Here is a 21401-nt window from a genome sequence, read left to right on the forward strand (position 1 = left end):
GACATAAATATCTGGAATAAAAATACAGGGCCCAAAAGATCCAGTGCTACCATTATAAAAATTTTTTACCATTAAAAAAATGTTTAAACAGGATTTAAAAAAATATTTGCTTTAAGTTTCTTTATTGCAAATATATAATAAAAATAATTGCTAAAACCACAGTGCTGGACCAGCTAGCCAATTCTATTAAACTTTTATGTCTTAATGATATTTTAGAAGAAAACTGTAACCCAATTAGAAATTTAATGGTAATTTGGTATGAATTCACATTATCAGGAAGGATCTTTTGACTAGGCTGCAGCAAAAGACAAGGAAAAAAAAATAGAAACCCTTAAGCAGTGCAACAGTTAAACTAAACTAAAAGAAACTCTATAATTCAGCACCAAAATACATTCCCTCAAGACAGGAAAATATTTTGTTAAATGCGAATTTGTCAGGCCCATTTGCTATTATTCCCAAAAGAAAAATAAGAGTTAAAGACCTCTGATGTCCTGGTATTTCACTAATGAGTCCTGTCATGTGGCATAAAGTTTGGAGACAAAAGTGAACAAATTTCTTTCAGTGTATCTTGGGAAAACACACAATGTTGGTGCCTGCAGAACTGAAAAGAGTGCATCAGGATCATTTTTTAAGATAGCAATGCATTGAGATTTTAATGCAAGAAAGAAATTGAAGGAAAAAGTAGGAAATAAATTAAAGAAATTTAAACTTCTTAGGGAACTGTGGGCAGGGGACTGTTCACATCACTTCTTTTGAAATATTTACTTTGGCTGGGTATGAAAAATGTAGCAAAACAATACTCAAATTTAATATCAAATATAAAACTTGATCATTTCAAATTTACACTATTACATATGAAATTAATTCATTATTATTAAAAATTACAGAATCACTACAAAGCATCTGAAATTTATTTATTTTCAGATTGTTTTCAATCTCAGTTCCTTCCTTCACAGGCATAAAGTATGGTACTCTAATGAATTAAGAGCTGTAGTCTTTTGCATACTTGTTCTTTTAATTTCATTTATTTATTTTTCCACCTTATATCTCATGATTTTTAGTTTTCAATCACAATTGCCACAATTTGCAGGTGTTCCTGAAAGCTGTTTTTACAAGCTTCGGTTTGAGGATGAAAAGTCTCCTCCATATTACGCATACTATGAAACTCAAAGCATGAGTTCTCCTTTACCATTGCTAAAATTTACTTCCTTTATTACAAAAACATAGTTGGCTATTTAGTTAGAAAAGCATAGATAAGCATGTGCAATTAATAGATAAAACTAATTTTAAACAAAGAAGACTTAAAATTCTTTCTGTAAACATAAAATATATAACTTTCAATTTTTGTAACCAGCAAGAATATGCAAGATTGAAATTTTCTGCAAGTCATATTTTTAAAAAAGCATGTCACTTATGACAATCTAATTCTTAATACAACTTATTTCCTTCTACTTAACCTATCCTGCTTTTATCTTTTCTGAAAATGTACTCCCAGCTCTAGCAAAAAGCATGCCTTAGATATAGCCCATAATAGCCCAAAATATGATTTTTAGGGTACTATGAGAAAAAATACCCCATTATCTGTTTGGAGATGCATTTAATCTGTTAAACTTAAGAACTGTGACTTGAGTTTTAATACAACCTTTCCACAGAACAGTTTGTCAAACAGTAGACAACAGCAGCGGGGTGTATTGATTAATAGTGACAGACTCCCTACAGCAAATCACGTCCCTAACGCCAGATTTGCAGGGATTTCTCCTGTCATGGTTTGACCAGGAAGGAGTGGGAATTCTGGGAAGCTGTGGTCAAACCAATGAAGGTTTTGGGTTTCATACTGACACCTGGTGTAGCCAGTGGGGTTTGGACACACCTCCGAGAATACACAGGGGTTAAAAGCAAGGCACTGCCCTGGCACTTCCTCTTTTGGACATCGTCGGGCGAAGAGGTCAGATCTCTCCCCCGCCCGGCCCGCTGCTGCTGGGCGGGGGAGGGGCCAGCCACGTGGTAGGCCCGGGGCCTGGACAGAGATGGGGTTGAGGGGGCTTCGGGGGGGCTTCGAGGATGGAAGGGTGGAAGGTCCCAGAGAGTCAGCCCTCGGGCAGCCAGCCCCCCCCCTCCCCCCAGGAGAGCAGCCAGCCAGGAGGAGAAGGAGGGAGACTGCCCGGCCGCAGCGGCAGCGTGTGGGCAGCGTGCGTGGGAGTCGTTCCGGGACCGACAGACAGAGACTGAAAACTTTTAACCCTTTCTTGCATGATTGGGGCCTTACAAAAATGCTAATCCTCCTCGAAGCTGAATAAGAAGGGAGATGAGAGATGAGATGACTTGGCCGGAGATTGTGGAGATGATTGGATGGGGAGAGATGATTTGGAGTGGCCTTTTGGCTGGACTTTTTCTTGTAGCCATGGACTCAGTTGTTCCTGTGACACAGACTGCATTTAGGGGGAGGCAGTGCCTCAAAACCAGGAGGGTTCATTCGTGAGGACCCCCCGGCCCCAGGGGGTTGGAAAAATATGGGGGGGACAGTTGTCCCAAAAGCAGAGACTGTGCCTTTTTGGAGTGAGACAAGGCATCCTTGAAAGACCACCCTAAAAGCAGCTCTGGCCATGTCTCGGTGGTGAGAGCACTGGGCATGGAAGGAACATGTCACAAGCGGCAAAAAGGACTTTTTTCCCCCGGGCGGTGCCGAAGTGACAAGGAAGCATCCGGGATTTCAGTGTGTTTCCAGGAGAAGCCTATGGAACAAGAAGGACTCCTTTCCTCTTCATGAACTGCAGTTTGAGTATACTAAAGTGTCGTGCTGGGCTGGGCAGTTGGTGTTTTTTGAGAGAATGTATTGGATTGGGAAAGTCAGGGAGTGGGGAGGAGGAAAAGTGGTTTTTGTAAGGTTTTCAATTTTTTTTTTTCCTTTTCCTTATAGTCTTTCCCTATTTTTCCTGTAGTTTTAGGTAATAAAGTGTTATTTATGTTTAAGTTGGAGCCTGTTTTGCTTATTCCTGGTCACATCTCACAGCAGACACCAGGGTGAGGCATTTTCATGGGGGCACTGGCTCTGTGCCAGGCTCAAACCATGACATCTCCCCACTTCTGAAAGCAATCCATGTTGTTTATTATTAAGAACATATTGAAACATCAGTACAGACAGGCTTTCTCATTCTGGGGAGGCAAACCAACTCCCATACCCTGGTGTGTAAATTTAAAACCAAGAAGAGGAATATAAATTTATGTGATCCAACTTACTGAACATTTTATGCTTCATTCTATGATAAGGTACATGTGGACCACTTACCTTAGAGAAAGTAGGTATTTTGTTTTCTCTTGGAATGTGACTCATTATATGTTTTCTTTTCTCTTCTGATCGATACACCCTTATTTCTTCTTCTCCCTTTGCTGTCCTCCATTCTTCTTGCCTACTGAAAAAAGAAAATGGAGATGTTAACTTCAAAGGACATTACTAAAACAAAGAGGATCTATTCCAAACCAAGGAACAGACATTCAACATCTACACCATTCTTTGAGCAGCAGTTCTTCTGTTTACAGTTAGCATATGGTTTTAAAATTAGCTTTTTTCAAACAAAGTAAGATTTTCATCTTATTTTATTAAACTAGAGCAGCTTATGCTTGACTATGGAAAGTAGGTTTTTTGATTTACTGATTTAAATATTCATCATTTACTGATAAAAATTAAAGATCCAGTTCAGAAATCAAAATGAACTTCTGTGTTGTATAGGCAATGGAATCTAGTTGTTTCATTCTGTGTCATTCATTAAAAGGACAATTTTTATTCCTAATCCTTCTGGAATTACAAGATTTTTCAAGTGATATACCAACAAGTGATTTCAAACTGAAACTGACTTTATAAGAAATTTGAGATGATAAAATAGAAAACAAATGACAATGTGAATGGCGATAAGAATTCCAAAACCGTTCCATTTAATGAAGTTCACCACAGTAAAACTCTCCATCTGTGTTTACCTGGCCACACCAGAAGACAGTTCAGGCACTACCACCCTGCGGCTCCAAGCCACCAGGTCCCGCTCAGTGGCGATTTCACTTCTGGGTGCATTGCTGTGCATCTGACGCACACCTTCAATTTGCCCACTGCGCCTTAACCCTATATTTGGTGGGGAGTGTACTTCTGAGGTAGAGCTTACAGATCCTAAAAAGTCAAAAAGCAATAGTTCTTGATCTGAAATTCTTTGGGAAGCATTAGAAAAGAAAGACTTGGAAAGAAATGGAAAAAATTACTTTAGTTGATCTATTACTTCAAAAGAAATCATACAAACTGAATATAAGTATTTCAGCAGATTCTACAGTCATCACAACACAGCACAAACAGCTACTGGGTTGCAGCACCCTGTTTAAAAATTCACATTGAAAAGAAGCAAGTGTACCAACAATCTGAAGTGAAGCAAATGTTTGCTTCTTTAAAAATACCTTTGAAAACATTTATGCAAAGCTGACTATTGCTACTGCACTCTAGATCTGTATTATAAAAGAGTGAGCTATCTCACTGAATCAGTGTGTTCCTTAAACAGTCTTCTACCTTCAAAAAAAATGAAGCCTCAACCCTGGAAATTAGGAATCAAGCTGTAAAATTTACAGACAAAAACATGAAACGGTCAAGAGGTTAAAAATAACTAAACCAATCCAAACCAAAACCACACACACATGCAAGAGCCTTCAAAGACCTACACAGTAGCAAAATATCAACATTTTTCCATATCCTTACACTCACAAGCTAATTCCTGCTTACTCTAGTGGATTGCTAACCATAATTTTTAAAGTGTTGAAAACTACTGAGTACTCTAGTACAAGACACTGAAACATGGAACAACTCTGCAGAGAAATAAGTATTTCCTTCCACTTTTCTTCGTCCTGTATCCTAATTTGAAAGAAGTCAGATTTCAAACAACAAGGTGGCCAGTTCCAGATTAAACAGTAGGGTAGTTACTCCTAAGGGAACACAGCTGCTGCATTTCCTTGAGTGAGGAGACAATAACAAAGATAAATCTGTAATGTCAAGAAGCCAAATATTTTGCAAAAGGCAAAAAAAACCAATGGGAAAGCTGTACTGTTTTCTACAGCTGCATACCTCCTTTCTACCAGTTCAACAAAATGCACAGATCATGACCAGTATAAAGGGATTTATGTTTTCCAGCTCCCAGCCTCAACACCCATTCCCCAGTGATCTACCTCTGCTTATCCGGCTGGTACTGCTGGTTCCTGCCTCCCCAGAACGCCTCTGGTCCTGCTCCTGCTGAAGTCTTTGAATCATGCTGTCCAATGGACTAATTTCTTGATTTGCTTGCTGACTAAGAACTTGATTCAATCCTGTGAAGTAAAATGTACAGAACAACACACAAATGTAAATTTCTAGGAAATTAATGTTACAGACAGCTCATCTAAGTTTTAGCTTTGAAACAAGGTCAGAAAATTATCACATGTAGCTACAAGCTAATGCTTATTTTTCTAACAGCCATTTCTTAAAACAGGACAACTTCTTTTCTTAATATATTTGAGAGCATTATATTTTCTAGAGCAGGGTCAAGATGACCACACTTCACTTCTAATAAAACGTTAAATTTGATCAAGCGCCAGTAAGCCACAGAAGCTTAATACAACTGTTGTTTGTCAGCTCAGTCAATGCAAATTGTCCAAATGCAAGATTAGCCTGCCTCAAATGCATTAAAAAACACTTTATAAGCTTCAATGAAAGAACCACATCAAGAAGGTCTAACTGAATTAGAAAATAATTATCTATACTGTAGAAAATGAAGCAGTAAAAATGTTTAATTGAGCTCCACATGGACATAATGACTGCACAGATCAAGTAATGGTAATTTTCTTTGGTATGTAAAACAGTCAAGAAACCTCCTTTGGGATAGGTCTTGTGACTGGAAGATGGGAAACAGTTCTAAAGAAGTGATTACAAGGTGATAATACTGTTTCTGAGCAGCAAGCAAAATACACAGCACATAAGCATGAACAACACAAAACCTGTTTTCATACTTACAACGATCACAAAAAAGTTAGAGAGGTATAGAGAAAAAGACAAGGGTTACAGTACTGATTCAAAAAGAAGTCAGACATCTCCACACAGAATAGTGAGAGAGTGGAGTGGAATGGTGGGAAGCTCTAGTCAAGAGAAGCAGAACTTGCAAAACTTTGTAATAAGGAATAACAGTGTTCAAAGAAACAAGATATAGAAACTATTTTTCCAGTATGATTCCAAAGAAATATCACAGTACAAACTGCACTTTGCAAGATCAAAGGCTAGATATTACAGTAATTGTGCTATGAAATGAAGAGCTTTGATTATGTGGCTGAACAGAAGCTGCTATCTCTTAACAGTATGCAGAAAAAACCATAAATATTTAAGGTAGTGCTCTCAGGCTTTAAAGGTTATTGAAGTCAACTTCCCTAAAGCAGCAGAACCTTGGAATAATAGAAAGAGCTCTGGTATAACTACAGTTGGATGTTTTCTGAGTCAGGTAAGTGAGACATTAATTTGCCAATCTCATTAGCAGATATACTGTCTACTGAGAACAATGGGAAATAATACTAATAACCCAAGAATGATCTTAAATAAGGAAACTGCTATCTAAACAAAATGAATGTCTCTATGTATCTAGCCTGTGAGACAATGCCTTAGCAAGAAACAGCAAGTGGTTTCTTTTTAAATGAAATAATGAAGACACTGGTGTATACTTGATTTTTTCAAAACATCTGGTTTAAAGGAGCTTCATGTTCATCAAGGCAGTAAATCAAGTATGACTATCTGAATTCCCCCTACTCTTAGAAATCCTTACAGAAAACTTAACAAGAAATAAATGGTCAGTGCTCTGAGTGAGATGCCTCAAACCCCACAACAAAGCTTCAGAAAGAAAAGGAACTTTCTTAGTGGAAGGGAACATATAAACGATATAAATGTTGTTTAGGTCTGCATACAACTGCATTGTTGCTATATTGTAAAAAGGTAGAAAAATGTCTTGTGTCTGTCCATCACCTGTCAAGCTGATGGATGGCTCTCTGATACTAAACAAAATGCTATGGACATCATCTTCCTATAGGCATTCATGTGTCCTGCAGACAGACCACTAAATTTCGTTTTGTTGGGTCTGTGTGTAGAGTCTAACTTGTTTCAAGATACATTGAAGAATGTGCCCAGCACATTTTGAAATTTGGAGAATTTCACAATGCAATGGATTCACACTTTAGCTGTAACAATGAAATAAAGTCAGATCCTTCCCTAAAAATCAAATTTTGTTTCATAAGTCACTAACTAAGAAATTTACATCCACTAGGAAGCATATTTTCCTTCTTACAGTTGCTTCTCAAGTAACATTTCTTCTTGCAATTTTGGAGGAAATATGGAAATCCTCCCCTAAAAATGCTTAAATATTCACTGCCCTGTAATCTTGAGAACTACAAATAAGGATAAAGAGATTTTTTGGTAAAAACACTCTCAGTTACCCTTCCTGGAATGTCTGACACACCACGGGTTTAAGCATCGTGAACATTTAAACTATAAAAATTTATAGGAACAGTCAGTTTTCATATATTTTCAAGAATATCCAAATAGTTAACAATGCTTATTTTGAAAACATTTAAAGCTACTTTCACCAGTCACCAGTTTGCTTATTCATACTAATATCAAATTTGTAACATATAAATAGGCATTATTTTTCTATCCCTACCCACATGAAACACCTTTAGGCAGTTTCCAACAGCCAGCCATTGGCCCAACATATGCATGTTCTTCTCACGTCATGTGCATGAGAATAAAACTTACAAGGAACTTCCTACATTTTGTATCTTTTTCAAGTCTTCAGTTCTTTAACCATATCACCGAAGCTTAAGAGATGTTCTTGTAAGTGTTACCTTTTCTAACTGATCTGTGGAAGATCAGTCTGTTTCCTAGCTTTTCTAAAGGAAATCTTATCCCAAAGTGATAACTGAGAGCTCACACAACATTATACATTGCTCCAGTAATGAAACAAACTCCAAGCTAACTGGTGTTGTAGCATCAACAAGTGCCAACTTGGTTTCTGACAATGCTGTAAATGAAATTGTCACAAGCAACCAGTGCCAAAGGCATTGCAATTCTTCCACACTGCATGAACTACTATGCCCATAAATGAAGAAAAAGGACAAAGTGAAAGTGTAGAACAACTGAAGGTAACTAGATAGACTACTGGTCAGTGAAGTCAAATTTTCCATACCTGAAGATGTCACTCCCATCTGAGGAATAAGCTGTTCCTCCCTGCAGTTCTCACGACCAGGAACTAGTCTTTGATACCTTGCAGGATGAGGGTTGCCATCCACATCAACCAAAAATGGGGGAGGCATAAGGTGTGGAGCCTGCTGTGTCTGTTCATCCAGGACAAAGTTGTTGGCATCACGGATAAGGGGCCGATAATCACTATGAAAGAACATCTGATCTGCTATCTGTAAACAAAGTCATTTTGTAATTTTTTTTAAAGAACCTATTACAAAAGCATACAGAAGAGAACTGCCAAAAGTATTTTTAACAGTGGTACTCATGGTCAGTTTTGCAAAAAACAGGGCTATAAGCTGATGTGTTTATTTCAGTTTAAAGGGGAAAATTTAATGACTCCATTATTATTTTGTTTCGAAGTACTCTTTTCTATATAACACTGCAAAGGGAATAATCCACATGTTTGAGGGTGGGAAGCATTTAAATAATAGGGGAATGGGGTAATATTTAACTACTAGAAGACATCTGAGCAAATACAGCATTAATGTATTAGTTTATAAATTTTATTCTACAGTCTGAATATATGAATAAATTTTCTGATAATAAAAAATTGTGTCACAGACTTATGAGATATGGTGCAGGCAGAAGACTAGGAAAAATATTTATTGCATGAGGGCATTGCCAAATATTTTAACATCGACAAAATATATATATTCTTACTATAATGCTAGATATCAGAAAAAGTTTCAGTTGATAAAATAAAGCCAAACTAAAAATTGAATTATTCACTTTATTTCTTCAAAATAAAAACTGAAGTTTTCTTTTTTATTTCTGTCCATCTGCTCCTAATTTATTATAGACGACTTTCCACAGACCCTCAAGACTGAAGAATATTTTTGTCCAATTAAATATAAAAAGATGTATGCCCCATCCCTCGCTGGCACAGGTATCTCAGTATTGAGCAATAAGAAAGATATTGAAGTAAAAGGAGAAAAAAAGCGAAGAGGAGAGAAGTTGATGCATATACTACACGTCCCAGGACCACCTACTGGCAAACAAACTTTGTGGCAGCTCATGTATTCAGTTGAACTAAATGAACAAGTGAAAATCAAATCATAAAATCATCATTCACACAAATTAAGATTTCCAGTGCAGTATGAAAACAATTAAATTATTGCCTCAATGCATAGAGATCTCAAAAAAATCTTGTCTTTGGAGCATGGAGAGAGGAATGCCCAAGTTGTCATAGAACATCCTCTAATTTCTGGAGAGTATGCTCTATCATGACCAATCCATAACATGGTTTCCAGTAATTTGTTAAGTAGAAATCAGTAAGGCAGAGATCATAGCAGCTACTCAGAGGTCTGGTCTCTCAATGATAAATGTCTCCCACCCTGGAAGCAAGAAGACCAGGAACAAAGAGGACAACAAACATTTGTCAATTACAACATCAGAAAGTGCATCCATATGATATGGATTTTAAAAAAAGAACTGGAACAAATCAGAGATATCATGGGCTCTAGACCTCACAAAATCTCAGAAAAATAACAAGAAGAAATTTGAAAGATACAAAGAAAGATGCAATGGAAAATAATTCATCTCAGAGATTTAAAAGACTACTCTTACAAAATACATGTGGACAAGGTAATATCCCACTACAGTAAAAAAGTTGACTGGATGAAATCTTGCTGCCAGATTCTTTGTTAACAGAGGCTGAATGAGAAAGATAAAAGTGCTTCCATGTGTCTGACTGACAGAATCAAGGCCTGATGAACACCTTTGTTTCTTCATCTCACAATAGCTCAATATGATAGAGACAGAGGTCCCCTAGGAGCATTCACAACGCCTGTGAAAATCATAATACAATATGCATTACGTACACCTAGTATAAGTCTTCCTACTAAGTACTTCCCACACTGAGAAAAAAAGAGTTTTAAATGGCAAGGTCATACAACCTGGGAGTTTTATTATGTTGTCTCTTGGCTGTACAGTGTAGTCTGCATCCCAAGTTTTGTGAGCAAAGGGAAGACCTGGTACAAGATCACAAGGGACTTTGTTGCAATTACACTTCTGTGCACACTATATTGCAATCAAGTATAATAGGGAGACTAAATAACCATTTTCTACTCCATAAGATAATGTGGCATTTCTTGGAGAACACAGGCTCAGAAGAACCCTCAGGTAGAATATCCCTACTGGAATCCAGGAAAATGTCTTATCCTGAGAAAAATAGGAAGAATTAGACATTCCATCAGAAAACCAGCCAGAAGTATTAACAATGAGACTTATTTGCTTATATACTCTCAGAGATCAAATTCATGACAATAAGATGATATCACATCATCATTTGCATGAGAGTCTTCTTTTCATGTGACTTCACAAACCCAGCTTGGGAATGAGCACAAAAGCTTTCCACAAGCTCTGAGCTCTATAGATAGATTCTCCTCCAATCACACATTCAGAACGCTCAGCTTCTAAAAATGGGCACAGTTACACAAAGAGGTTTTCCCCAGTACTGCACCAATCCACCCTACAGGAACTGTCAACTTGCAGCTAAATACTGTGGTTTGGGCAGTCTGCAGGAACAAATGCCTTACAAAGCTCAGAGATCAGGTTCCCCAGAGAAGTGGCCATGGCACCAAGCCTGCCAGAGTTCAAAAAGCATTTGGACAATGCACTCAGGCACGTGATGTGCTTTGTGCAGAGCTAGGAGTTGGTCTTGATCCTAGTGGGTCCCTTCCAATTCAGAATATTCTATGATTTAAAATCAACAGAACAGTATCTTACACTCTAGAACTCTAGTCACTCCTGGACAAGTTTCCACCTAATCAAGAACTTCTGAAGTGCACATGCCCTGCTGACAGTGAACTTGGCTCAACTCTGGTGATGACACACAGATTTCAGCTGAGATTGGCTCAAGCAACCAAAGGTAAGCAGCACATGTATTCTTTTTATTTTCCCCCCAAAAGAATTACTTCACAAAAGTATATATCATCCAAAAAAAACCCATAAACCCCAAACAAAAAAAACACCCCACCCCATTCCCCTTCATTGTGGTCAAGATCACACCACAGGAGAAGGAAAGCCTGGGCATTGGTTCCAGTCAACTAGGAAATATAGATGCTATCTGAACATAACATGAAAAAACAAAGACGTAGAAAAATAAGAGCTTGTTCTCTCAGTAGAATTAGCACCGTCTCAGCTACAATCACTGTCAATTCCAAAATGCAGGAATACAGGACAGGTTGCTACGCTTCTTTCTTCCATAAAATTAATTTCCCCAGAGAGATGGGAAACACTTTAAAGACCAAAAAAAGCATATCCTACCAGATCATAGTCTGACAAAATGTCTGAAACCCTCCCCAGTATCTGAGGGGAGAAAGACATAAAAACCTCATCATCTCCAGCACCTACCTACCTGTAGTAACATTTTTCCATAAATCAGGTCAGACAAAAACAGAGGTGATGAAACCACAAATGGAAGACACCAGACACTTCCAAGCTGAGTTGTCTGTGAGTGGAAGACTGAGATTAAAGTGGTAACAAATAAGTCCTATTTGGTCCCATTTCTGCTATGATGAAGCATGCCAAGAGTAACATTGGCACAGCAACCAGGTAGAGGATTATTTTAAATCATTCAATAAGTGAAAAGTTTAAAACAATCTTTTCTCAGGGGCTGCAGCAAAAACCCCAAGAGAGCCAAGAGTCTGTAGAATTCAAGCAAGGAAAAGTAACTGCATTCATTCTACAAACACATTTAATCTTTCACAGATAAATTCTCAAATAGCAGCATAAAGGAAAATTTTGGTCAGTCCTAGCAAAGACCAAAAGACTCACAGTTTCAATTTAATATCCAGCATTTCAAAGTAGCAGAGATCTAAATTCTTCCAAAACAGTTGGAGAGAAAAAGAAACCTGAAACAATCCATAGATATGGTAAGAAAAATGTTCCTATTACAACAGGCTTTACAGTCTAGAACAGTAAGAATCCTGAAACACAAAGAAAACTATCTGATCATCCTGATTTTCCTTGCTTGTGATGTCTCTACTTATTTGTTTTATTTGGAATGGAAGGGGAAGTGCACAGATAGTAATAACTGAGTTATAGCAACAGCAGCTTACTAGTGAGGAATTCAAATCATAGTTGAGAAACAAGGAGAAAAAAATAAATCTCCAAACGCAAATTCTTCTGCAAGTCTACAGAAAGAAATCCAGTAGCTTACAAGATAAAGATTAAAATTCCTTCTGCACTCCCTCCTCAGGTCCCTCTGTACTGCTGTTCACCAAAATGCTTTCAAAACCTGCCTGAGCCCAAAGCTCCAAAGCAGGAGACAAGATCCAAAAAACAGCACCTCACCAACAACATTCAAGTGTCAGCTACCAGAAGCAGAGATGAAAAGGGAGCAGATAGGTCTACTTAAGTCCTAGGAAAAGGGAGAAGAGACACGCCTCATTTTTTTCCTGGGTGGTAAATGAAGAACCAAGAACCTGTGGACACGCCAAACCTGTATGGTTCCCAAAGCATGTTCCTCCACAAAGGAAAATAAACAACACCACATATCTTTACAGTCATGAGGGTCTGTGGCAAGACACCCACACTCAGAATACACAATGCAGACTATTAGAATAGACATTAGATAATAGACATTAATAAAGATATAATATTGAAATCACACTAATGGTGGAATACTGCTGTGCAAGCACAAAGGTATCCATGATGGTATTTCATTAGCAGACATAAAATTGCATCACTAAAACATAGCACATTTTTTGTAAATAATTCTCTCATAAGTTATGCAATATTTAAATACAGATAGTAGGAACTAGTTCTATTACACATCCATTTTTTGGGCTTAGTTAGGAAGTAAAAAACAAAAATTCAAGTAGAATGTGTAACTATTATCAGTTCCACTATAGCTTATTCCCATTATCCATGTTGATCCATTAGTAGATATTCGTAACTTTGTCACTTGAGAGTAGACAGCGATTGGTTAATTTTGAATTCTGGTTTTAAATTATCATCATCATTATTATTATTGCTATTATTTTGAACTTTTCATTTAAACAGTAGCTAAACAAAATGTTTCTATAATTAAAAAAAAAGACAGTGAAAGAAATCTCATTGTCAACAACAGGCATCCAAAATATCCCATATTAATAGCTCAAAATTGTGTCAAGGCATGCCCTCTTGAAATGAAGCTCTGAAGAAGTTTGCACAAATGCATTCAACACAGACAAACATTTTGGTTTACATTTTGCACTGTACCTTGTCATATTTGCTACTGGAACCAAAGCCAAAAATCAGAAGGTGACCGTGAGAATCAGTACATGCAAAATGCTGTCCATCAGGAGAGCACTTGCAGTCGAAAACTGCACCATGTCCTTGTCCTTCAATCTGAAATACATCAACATACAAAATAATTAACATAAATTAATCATTTTTAATTATGATTCTCAAAACTGTGGTGCTGATATTGAAATTTATTATAAAATCTGTATGACAGTATACTGCTAGATGGAAGTTTCTTTAAAACAAAGCTTTCTTTTTTAGCTATTCACTTTTCAGTGAATTTTGTAATAATGCTCATGAAAGATTCCAAATTGATAGCAGTAGAAACTGACAGACTTTATCCACAAAGCAGGCACAGTATAGGAAGTGAAAATAAAAGCTTCCCCTTGAACGTCCTGCTAATGAGCCTACCCAGAGAGCTGGGCCCAGTTCAGGGCTTAGTCACTACACCCTTTCCATCCTCTGCCTTCTTGCTAAGCTACCCCAGTAGCAGTGGCTGCTGCGGGGCGTTCCACAGCACCTGCCCCCTGGCAAACGCACTGACATAGACAACCCACATTACACAGCTTAGCAACTACCTGCTTCTGTAATTCCTACTCCTAATTTATTGGAGTGGGGAAGGAGTAAATTTGCGTAAAAACTCCACCTTTTATAGGAGAACTGCAAAGATTTTAAAAAAGGAATTTTTACCTGATACTCATTTTCTGTTTTCCAGTTCCATTAAGCCAGAACAAATGGGTTTTTGTTTTTCCCTGCAACCTGTCAATCAAGCAGAGGTGACCAATCACCACTCTGAATTTTCATGTCTTCAGCACCTCTTCAGAAAGCCCCTTTCTATTCTCCCCAGCAAAGCACTTTTGCATTTTCTTTAAAGAGACACCAAACAAAATTCTTTCCCTAACTGTGGCACGCCTATATATTGCCAGGAAAAGGGGGACAAAACAAAACAAAACAAAAAACAATGATATTCAGCCTTCAGACAGTAACTCTGTGCACTTCTGCAGCACCTTCCAGAGGCCATCAGCATTATTTTAAAAAGTTAACAAAGCCTCAAAAATCCTGTGAGATATGTACTATTTTCACTCTCTTACAGGCTGAGACAAAGGCAAGAATTCTAAATCTTTTCCCCACAGTCTTACAACACATCCACGCCCCTGCACATCCCCCCAGTGAGAGAGGCTGCTACATCTATTGCTTTCAGGTCTTTCTCGCTACAGGCAATTTCCCTACAAGTCAAATGAGTTTCTGGACTAGCGAAAGAGGAACATAAACCAATGCAAGTCTTACGTTCTATTTTGCCCATTATTCCAGAAGAAATGAACAGAAGTATCTCACAGAAAGGGATGGAAAATAAAAACAGAACTTCAAGCAAGTGACACTAATATCACAGCAGTCAGGAATGCAGAATTAATTTAGTCTAAGCGAGATCCAACTACCACAGCAAAGTTACAACTTTGTGTTGCTTTTTGCATATAGAAAGCTCACTTTATTAAAGGGAGACAGTCTGGGAAAGCAGGTGGAAAGCAGACAGAATTTCACCACAATAATAAGCTTTGCAGAAACACAGTTCAAAATTGGAAAAGAAATTTTATACGTAGAGATTTCTGTTCCCTTACCCTTCCTCCAACAAAGGAAACATCAGTATCAAGCTTCCTAATGTTGAAGTCCTTCATAAATAGAATTTCATGGTTCAGCCTAAGTTTTCACTACCTTTTGTTTTGCAAGGAAAACAATACATGTTGTGAGAAGAACTATTTGCTAACCATGGTGAGGGGAAAAATTATAAACAGAAGGAAAAAAAATATCCAATTAATAAGATGATGTTTTTTTTAATCCTTTCCATCAAGAAATGGTTTGGATAGACCATTTTCAAGAAACCTCTGGAAATTAGAGTGTTAATCAGAAAACATTCCCTTCTTATGTAAAGAATAGTGTTCTACTATTCGGGGACAAATGCAGTGCAAATAGTTTTAATCTAAACGTGCCTAGAATTTGGTTTTAAAAAGTGCTTCCAGAAAGGGCAACTCTAAGACCTTTCAGCACAAACCTTCAAGTCTGAAGTACAAATACTTGGAAATAAAGATTCTTATAGGAACAAAAACTACCATTGAGGATAACCTTCCAAGATATAATTACTATTCTAAATTAAAGAACAATGTCAACCAGAGTGACCAGGGAACCAAATTCTACCAAGTAGAATTTTCTTTTCAATAAAACTATTTCAGGATTAATAAGTGACAACTTACAATAATTTTTTTTCCATAATAAAGCTAATATAGTCATTTGAAATGGAAACTAAACATTAAGTTACAAAAAGGGAAGCTGTAGTAAATCAGTGAAGCTGTTACTTCAGCAGGCTAGATAAAGAATTTCAGCAAGAAGGAAGTTGCCTTCCCCTGTCCATCTCTTTTAAATCAAAGATGCAAGAACTACGTAAAGACTGTATCCCAAGAAGATTTAGAGTGCTTATTGTGTCTTGAATCTTCCCCTGCTGCATAAAAGGATATCAATTGTGAAGGGAAGAGACTGCTCAGGAGTGCAGAAAAAGCACTGGTTAATTAAGAGCTGTCATAGAATCACAGAATTATGTGAGTTGGAAAAGACCCATAAGATCACATAGTTCCAACCCCTGCCATGGGCAGGGACAGCTTCTAGCCCAGGCTGCTCAGAGCTCCATCCAACCTGGCCTTGAACACTGCCAGGGATGGGGAGCCCCCAGTTTCACTTACATCATGTTCCAGTGCTTCAACAAAGGCTGTGTCACAACAAAAGTGAAACATGTGAAAAGTGAACAAGACACTCCTGGTAGCAAAGCAGGTAGCAAGGATTTTTCAGCTAAACAGGGAAGAACCAGTGATGCTATAAAATGAGGATTAAGTAAAGATTAGTTTTAGTTTTAGTTCCAAGAATGAAGAGTCCAATTTGCCCATATTTTCACTAGCAAGAAAACATGTGGACATTGGTATATCCAGAAGGGAGGAAAGATTGAAATAAGAGAATGAGAAAGGGAAGACTTTTCCTCTCAGTTTTGAGGAAAGCTTATTGTTTGCCCCAAACCAGGGAGAATAGAGCTGTCAAGCTTGTACACAAAGTAATGTCCTAAATGCCTAAAAATTATTTGTTGTATGAAAACAGAATAATAACACTTACATAGCAAGCTCAGTAATAAGCCTTTTGACCTGTTATCAATAGATAGTATGAGACAGCTAAACCCTACTTTTCAAGAAGAGTATAAGACATGGAAGAAGACATGGAAGAAAAAGTTAAAAATTCAAATAAGATGAAAAATTAATAGAGAGTACCAGAGAAATTTAGGAGACTTTCTTCAGAAAAATAACTAATTTTTTAATGCCAAGAAAATATAACTCATTCAACCTAGCTAGATTTCAAAGGCATGATACTTAAACTTGATTCAAATAATTGTGATTAGTAGGAGAAATGCAGAGTAGGCAAAGTTTATAAAGAAAGGTTAACAGTTACTGATTTTGGAAAGACATGCAGAGCTAAAAGGATGTTATTACTAAAGTTTCTCAAGTCAGGCCTTTCTGTTATTGACTAAATAAAAAATAAGAGCCCTTTGATGAAATGAACATTAGTGAATCATCCACTGAGAACAAATTTGGGACAGCATAAATGATATCAATTGAAGCAATGAAAAGCCAACAGGACAAAATGCTAAAGAGCATGAACCTAATAAGATTATAAGAAATAACTTACTAGCACATTTACTGCCAGAAAAAAATAATGAAACTCAGTCTACATAAAATAACACTACACATTTCTATAAAATCTTCCACTACTAGTCACCAGCACAGTTTAAAAAAACAAATGAAAATCAGTGAACTAAAACCTCTACTAGCCTGAGGTAGAATCCATCATTCATGTTAAGGAACTGAGGCAATTAGTTGGAAATACAGGGAAAAAGATCACTGTGTATTCTTTGCAATACATTACATATGACGCAGCAACAAAATGAAAACTGCAATTCTGAACCAGACCAGAAGTGCATCCAGAAAAGAAAGTGCATATGTGCTAGACAAATAGACAATGCTAAGAACAAAATCTTCCAAAGCAGTAGACATTTTTTCCTTCCCATGTTCAAGATGAATAAATTCTAAGAGGAACAGCTGCAGAGTCACTCATCATGATAACACAAAATCTAAGAGCTCAGATTCTTTATAAGAGCACTAAGGAGAGAGGACTATTTTGTATGACTATACTAAAAGACTTTCAGCAGGAAGAGAACTACAATACTAAGACCTTAAAGAGGATGAGAACTTCTCTACTTATATGCATAGGAACAAATGAATATAAGTTACAAGCAACATCCAAACTTGAAAATTGAAATTCAGATTCTAACAAAAACAATGGTATGCAAGAACAAATTTCTGAAACTAGCAAAGAAAGCAGCACTAATTATTATTAAAATCTCCTTTATAAGTGATGAAACCACATCATAACTGCTCAAGTCAAACCAGCTTCCAAGTATCTGGAAGTTCCTTTGTAGGTTTGTGCTCTCCTTTGCGTTAAAGAAAAATCTTCAGTCACAACATGCTTCCAAAAGCCAAAAATTATCTACAGACTTTCTGCAAAGTTAAAGGAGGGTGCTACTCATTTGGAGGAGTGGAAAGCAGACTTACTTTTTAAGCCCGTTTATAAAAATTAAACAAAAAAACCAGCAGATCTTCTACTGCTCCCAGAGCAGTAACAAGAGATGAAATGGTAGGAAGAAGACAAGGAATAATTAAATTCAGAGTAAAATATTTACTAAAAATGTTTCTATCCTCCTACTAGCCAAGTCAGTTATTTCTTCAGGAATGCTGCATGTGTCTTGAAAAATAAATCTATCAGTTAAAAGGTCTGATAGGTCACCCACCCTGTGGATGCCTGAAGTTATATCAAGGCGCTCTCTCTCTCTCTCTATATATATATATGTATTTAAATTATTTACAGCTTTTTTTTGTTATTGTGAAATATTTTTCTTACTATACGTCCTGGCTTCTTCTATTTGAACTGCTAGAGCATTATGCTGGTTTTGTTCTCCAGAGTTGGTTTCTCAGGATGTGTTCTTATGTGCTATTCAAAGGTGGAACCTCTCAAAAATTTCAAACCATTACAGAAGGACTACAGACAAACTGATTCAAAATAATGCATCCATAACCTTACTTAGGTGATTCTGTATTTCACATAACTACAAAACCTGATCTAAAAATACAATGCTACATAATTCCACTGAAAGTGAAAGCCTTTATGAAAGCCATAACATAAGAAATATTGTTTTCACATCTCTAGTTCCCACTGGAAGTTACATTGTTCATATAAGCAAAAGTCATGTCTTTCAGACATTAGTCAAAAAAAATCACCTTGTGTGACAGAAAATCCACACACAGAGCATTCTGCTGAGGTGTTATAAATGGAACCTGATCTTTCACACTGTTCTTTAGACAAGGACTTCCAATCTTTTGGTAGATCATATAGCCTAAAACTAATCAAGTAGCTGCTAACAAAGACCTAGAAAGGCCTGACAGGTTTAAAGGAAAGAAAACAATATTGTAAGTGATATGATAATGCTGTCATGGCTTTAGAGTTTGCCAGTTCGCATTGAAAGTAGAAGTAGAATTAGAAAATAAGAAACCACATCACACAGATCAGTGGAAGATCAGACTTCAGAAGATGGGGAAGGAAAAACATTAAGGTACACAGACATAAGTAGCCATAGCATAGGAACTGCCTACAATGAAGTGTCCACTTAAAGCTAAAAATAAAGGACAGTTAACAACCAGCTCTCTGAAGGAGCAAGAGCACACAGAAAAATTCAATTGCAACTCAGTGGTGTCTGCTTGATTGACAACTTGCAGGAAGAAACCCTTTTAACCTGAATCAGTTAATGCCATAACACTGACAGTAAATTCTAAACAAAACAAGGATTAAACTGCACTAAAACATTATAACAGTCATTAACAGGAAATGTGTGTGCCCAAATTCACAAAAACTAGAAATACATTCCTACTACAACCTCCATGGGTTTTCTAATGTTTTCGACTGATTTATATAAAGAACATAAAATGTGTGAAGAGGGTGGAGAGACTGAGCAAGTAGACAACCAACACATTACTGCATCCAGACAGTCTGATTCTTCAACTGTACTGCAGATCATCTATTAATAGGATCAAAATTACACCCTCCACAATTTCCATTGTAGAAATCAGGAAAATTCTTGCAGCTGCTTCAACTTGACCTTTTTATGGCCAAGTTCTGTACATGATGACTTCTGTCACTGCTTCTGCTAATAACCCCAAATAAATATAAAACATATCCAAAGCTCTCAAAAGCTAAGAAAGTGTTTCTATTAAAACTTTTCAAAAGATACATTGTTTAAAAGTTGAAGAAAATGTATAAGCTTAAAAAAGAATCATGCAATGCAACTACCATACATCCTAGAAAAGTAATTAAGGATTTGGAAAGAAACGCATGGAACCAGGAATAGCACCAGACAACTTTACATTAGACAATCAGTTTGCTACAGACTTGGGGACAAAACACTTGGACATGATCTTCAGCCATCTTATTCCTTAATTTCTGTGTAGCCATAACTTTCAACCTTAACATCATTGCATGAGATGATTTTAGGGTTGAGGGTTTTTTGAGTTTGTGTGTTTTGGTTGGGTTTTTTTAATACATAATATATAAATAATTAAAAATTTATCTCCATTTACACACATTTACTTGTATCTGTCTATGAAAAGGCATATATTCACCATGGTAACCTCACATAGTGAATGTAAAACAAAATTAGCATGAATATACTCACTTGCTTCAAAGTTTTCTCACTGGATGCATGGCAATATGCATTTTCAGTTTCAAAAACAAGTTTATTGTTTTAAATACAGTTATTGCTTTTTAAATTATGTATCACCCCATTTCCTGATTTTATGCCAGCATATCTAAGTATAATCTGTTTCACTACTACATCATTTTAAATAAAAGCAGCATTTAGAGAGATACAACCACAATCTTCACATAACCAGATAAGCATAACCTTACAAGGTAGGTTAGTATCTGCTTGCTGATTCTACTGCTCCAATTGTTTTCAAAGGCAATCAAATGAAATAAAGGAATTTCAGAGATCAACTTCCAAACAACCTTATCATATCCACTTTTTGTTTCTTCAGCCCAAGGCTTCTCAATAAAGAAGCAACCTGAAAAAGAAAACTAAGGACCAATACAAGTCAGGGTTTTTTCTTTACTATAGCAAAGTCATAAGAGCTTGGGTCTTAACTTCAAGATTGGCCAGAAAATCAAGATATCTAAAAATAAGTTTGTGAGTATATTCTCTCAATCATAGGAAAACACTCTTCACTGTATAAGAGGCTTGAATGCAGTCAAATGAAAGCTACTACAGCAAAGCTAAAAGTAAATAAGGTTTTAATGAGTGGCCCTGCACCATTCCAAGATCCTTCCAACACACCTTTTCTTCTACCTAACTTGTGCAGTGCTAACTGTTAAAAATATAGTCATGTTGTAACCATCAAAGTGAAAAAGCAGATCCTGGAGTCTTATCTTCAAGTAACACACAGAGGTTTCGCAGCGAAGTAAATCTTTTGTTCTGACAAACAGTACTTCAGGAATAACCAGATATAACCACCATAGCTCTTCAAAAGCATCTAGTAAAGTTTATTTACACAACTGTCTCACTTCATGTACCTGACATTGATGCATAGATGTTAAAAATTTAATTTAAATTAGGCGATTTTTGACGTACTAATATTTAACCCTTTCACTAAAAATTAAATAGCAATTAGAGAGCCATAACACATGTTGGTTTGAAAACTACATAAACAAGCTGTGGTATATTTTCCCCTTTAGGGTAATTTCTCTAGAATTTGTGGTACAA

At 36.7% G+C, this 21401-nt stretch overlaps 1 protein-coding gene across 3 annotated transcripts in view; it reads right to left on the reverse strand.

Moving 5' to 3' along the window:
- Positions 1-21401, reverse strand: part of PHIP (pleckstrin homology domain interacting protein) — a 109524-nt gene that overhangs the window by 40317 nt on the left and 47806 nt on the right. For 2 of the 3 annotated variants that reach the window (XM_064707429.1, XM_064707428.1), the window contains exons 16-20: positions 13484-13612; positions 8223-8448; positions 5194-5331; positions 3973-4156; positions 3287-3410 (exon numbers count right to left, since the gene is read on the reverse strand). In XM_064707429.1, coding sequence (XP_064563499.1) covers positions 3287-3410; positions 3973-4156; positions 5194-5331; positions 8223-8448; positions 13484-13612 — 801 coding nt within the window. The remainder of the gene's footprint in view (positions 1-3286; positions 3411-3972; positions 4157-5193; positions 5332-8222; positions 8449-13483; positions 13613-21401) is intronic. The other variant, XM_064707430.1, reaches the window with a different exon arrangement.

This window comes from Zonotrichia leucophrys, chromosome 3 (assembly GCF_028769735.1).
Source record: "Zonotrichia leucophrys gambelii isolate GWCS_2022_RI chromosome 3, RI_Zleu_2.0, whole genome shotgun sequence".
Taxonomy (NCBI): domain Eukaryota; kingdom Metazoa; phylum Chordata; class Aves; order Passeriformes; family Passerellidae; genus Zonotrichia; species Zonotrichia leucophrys.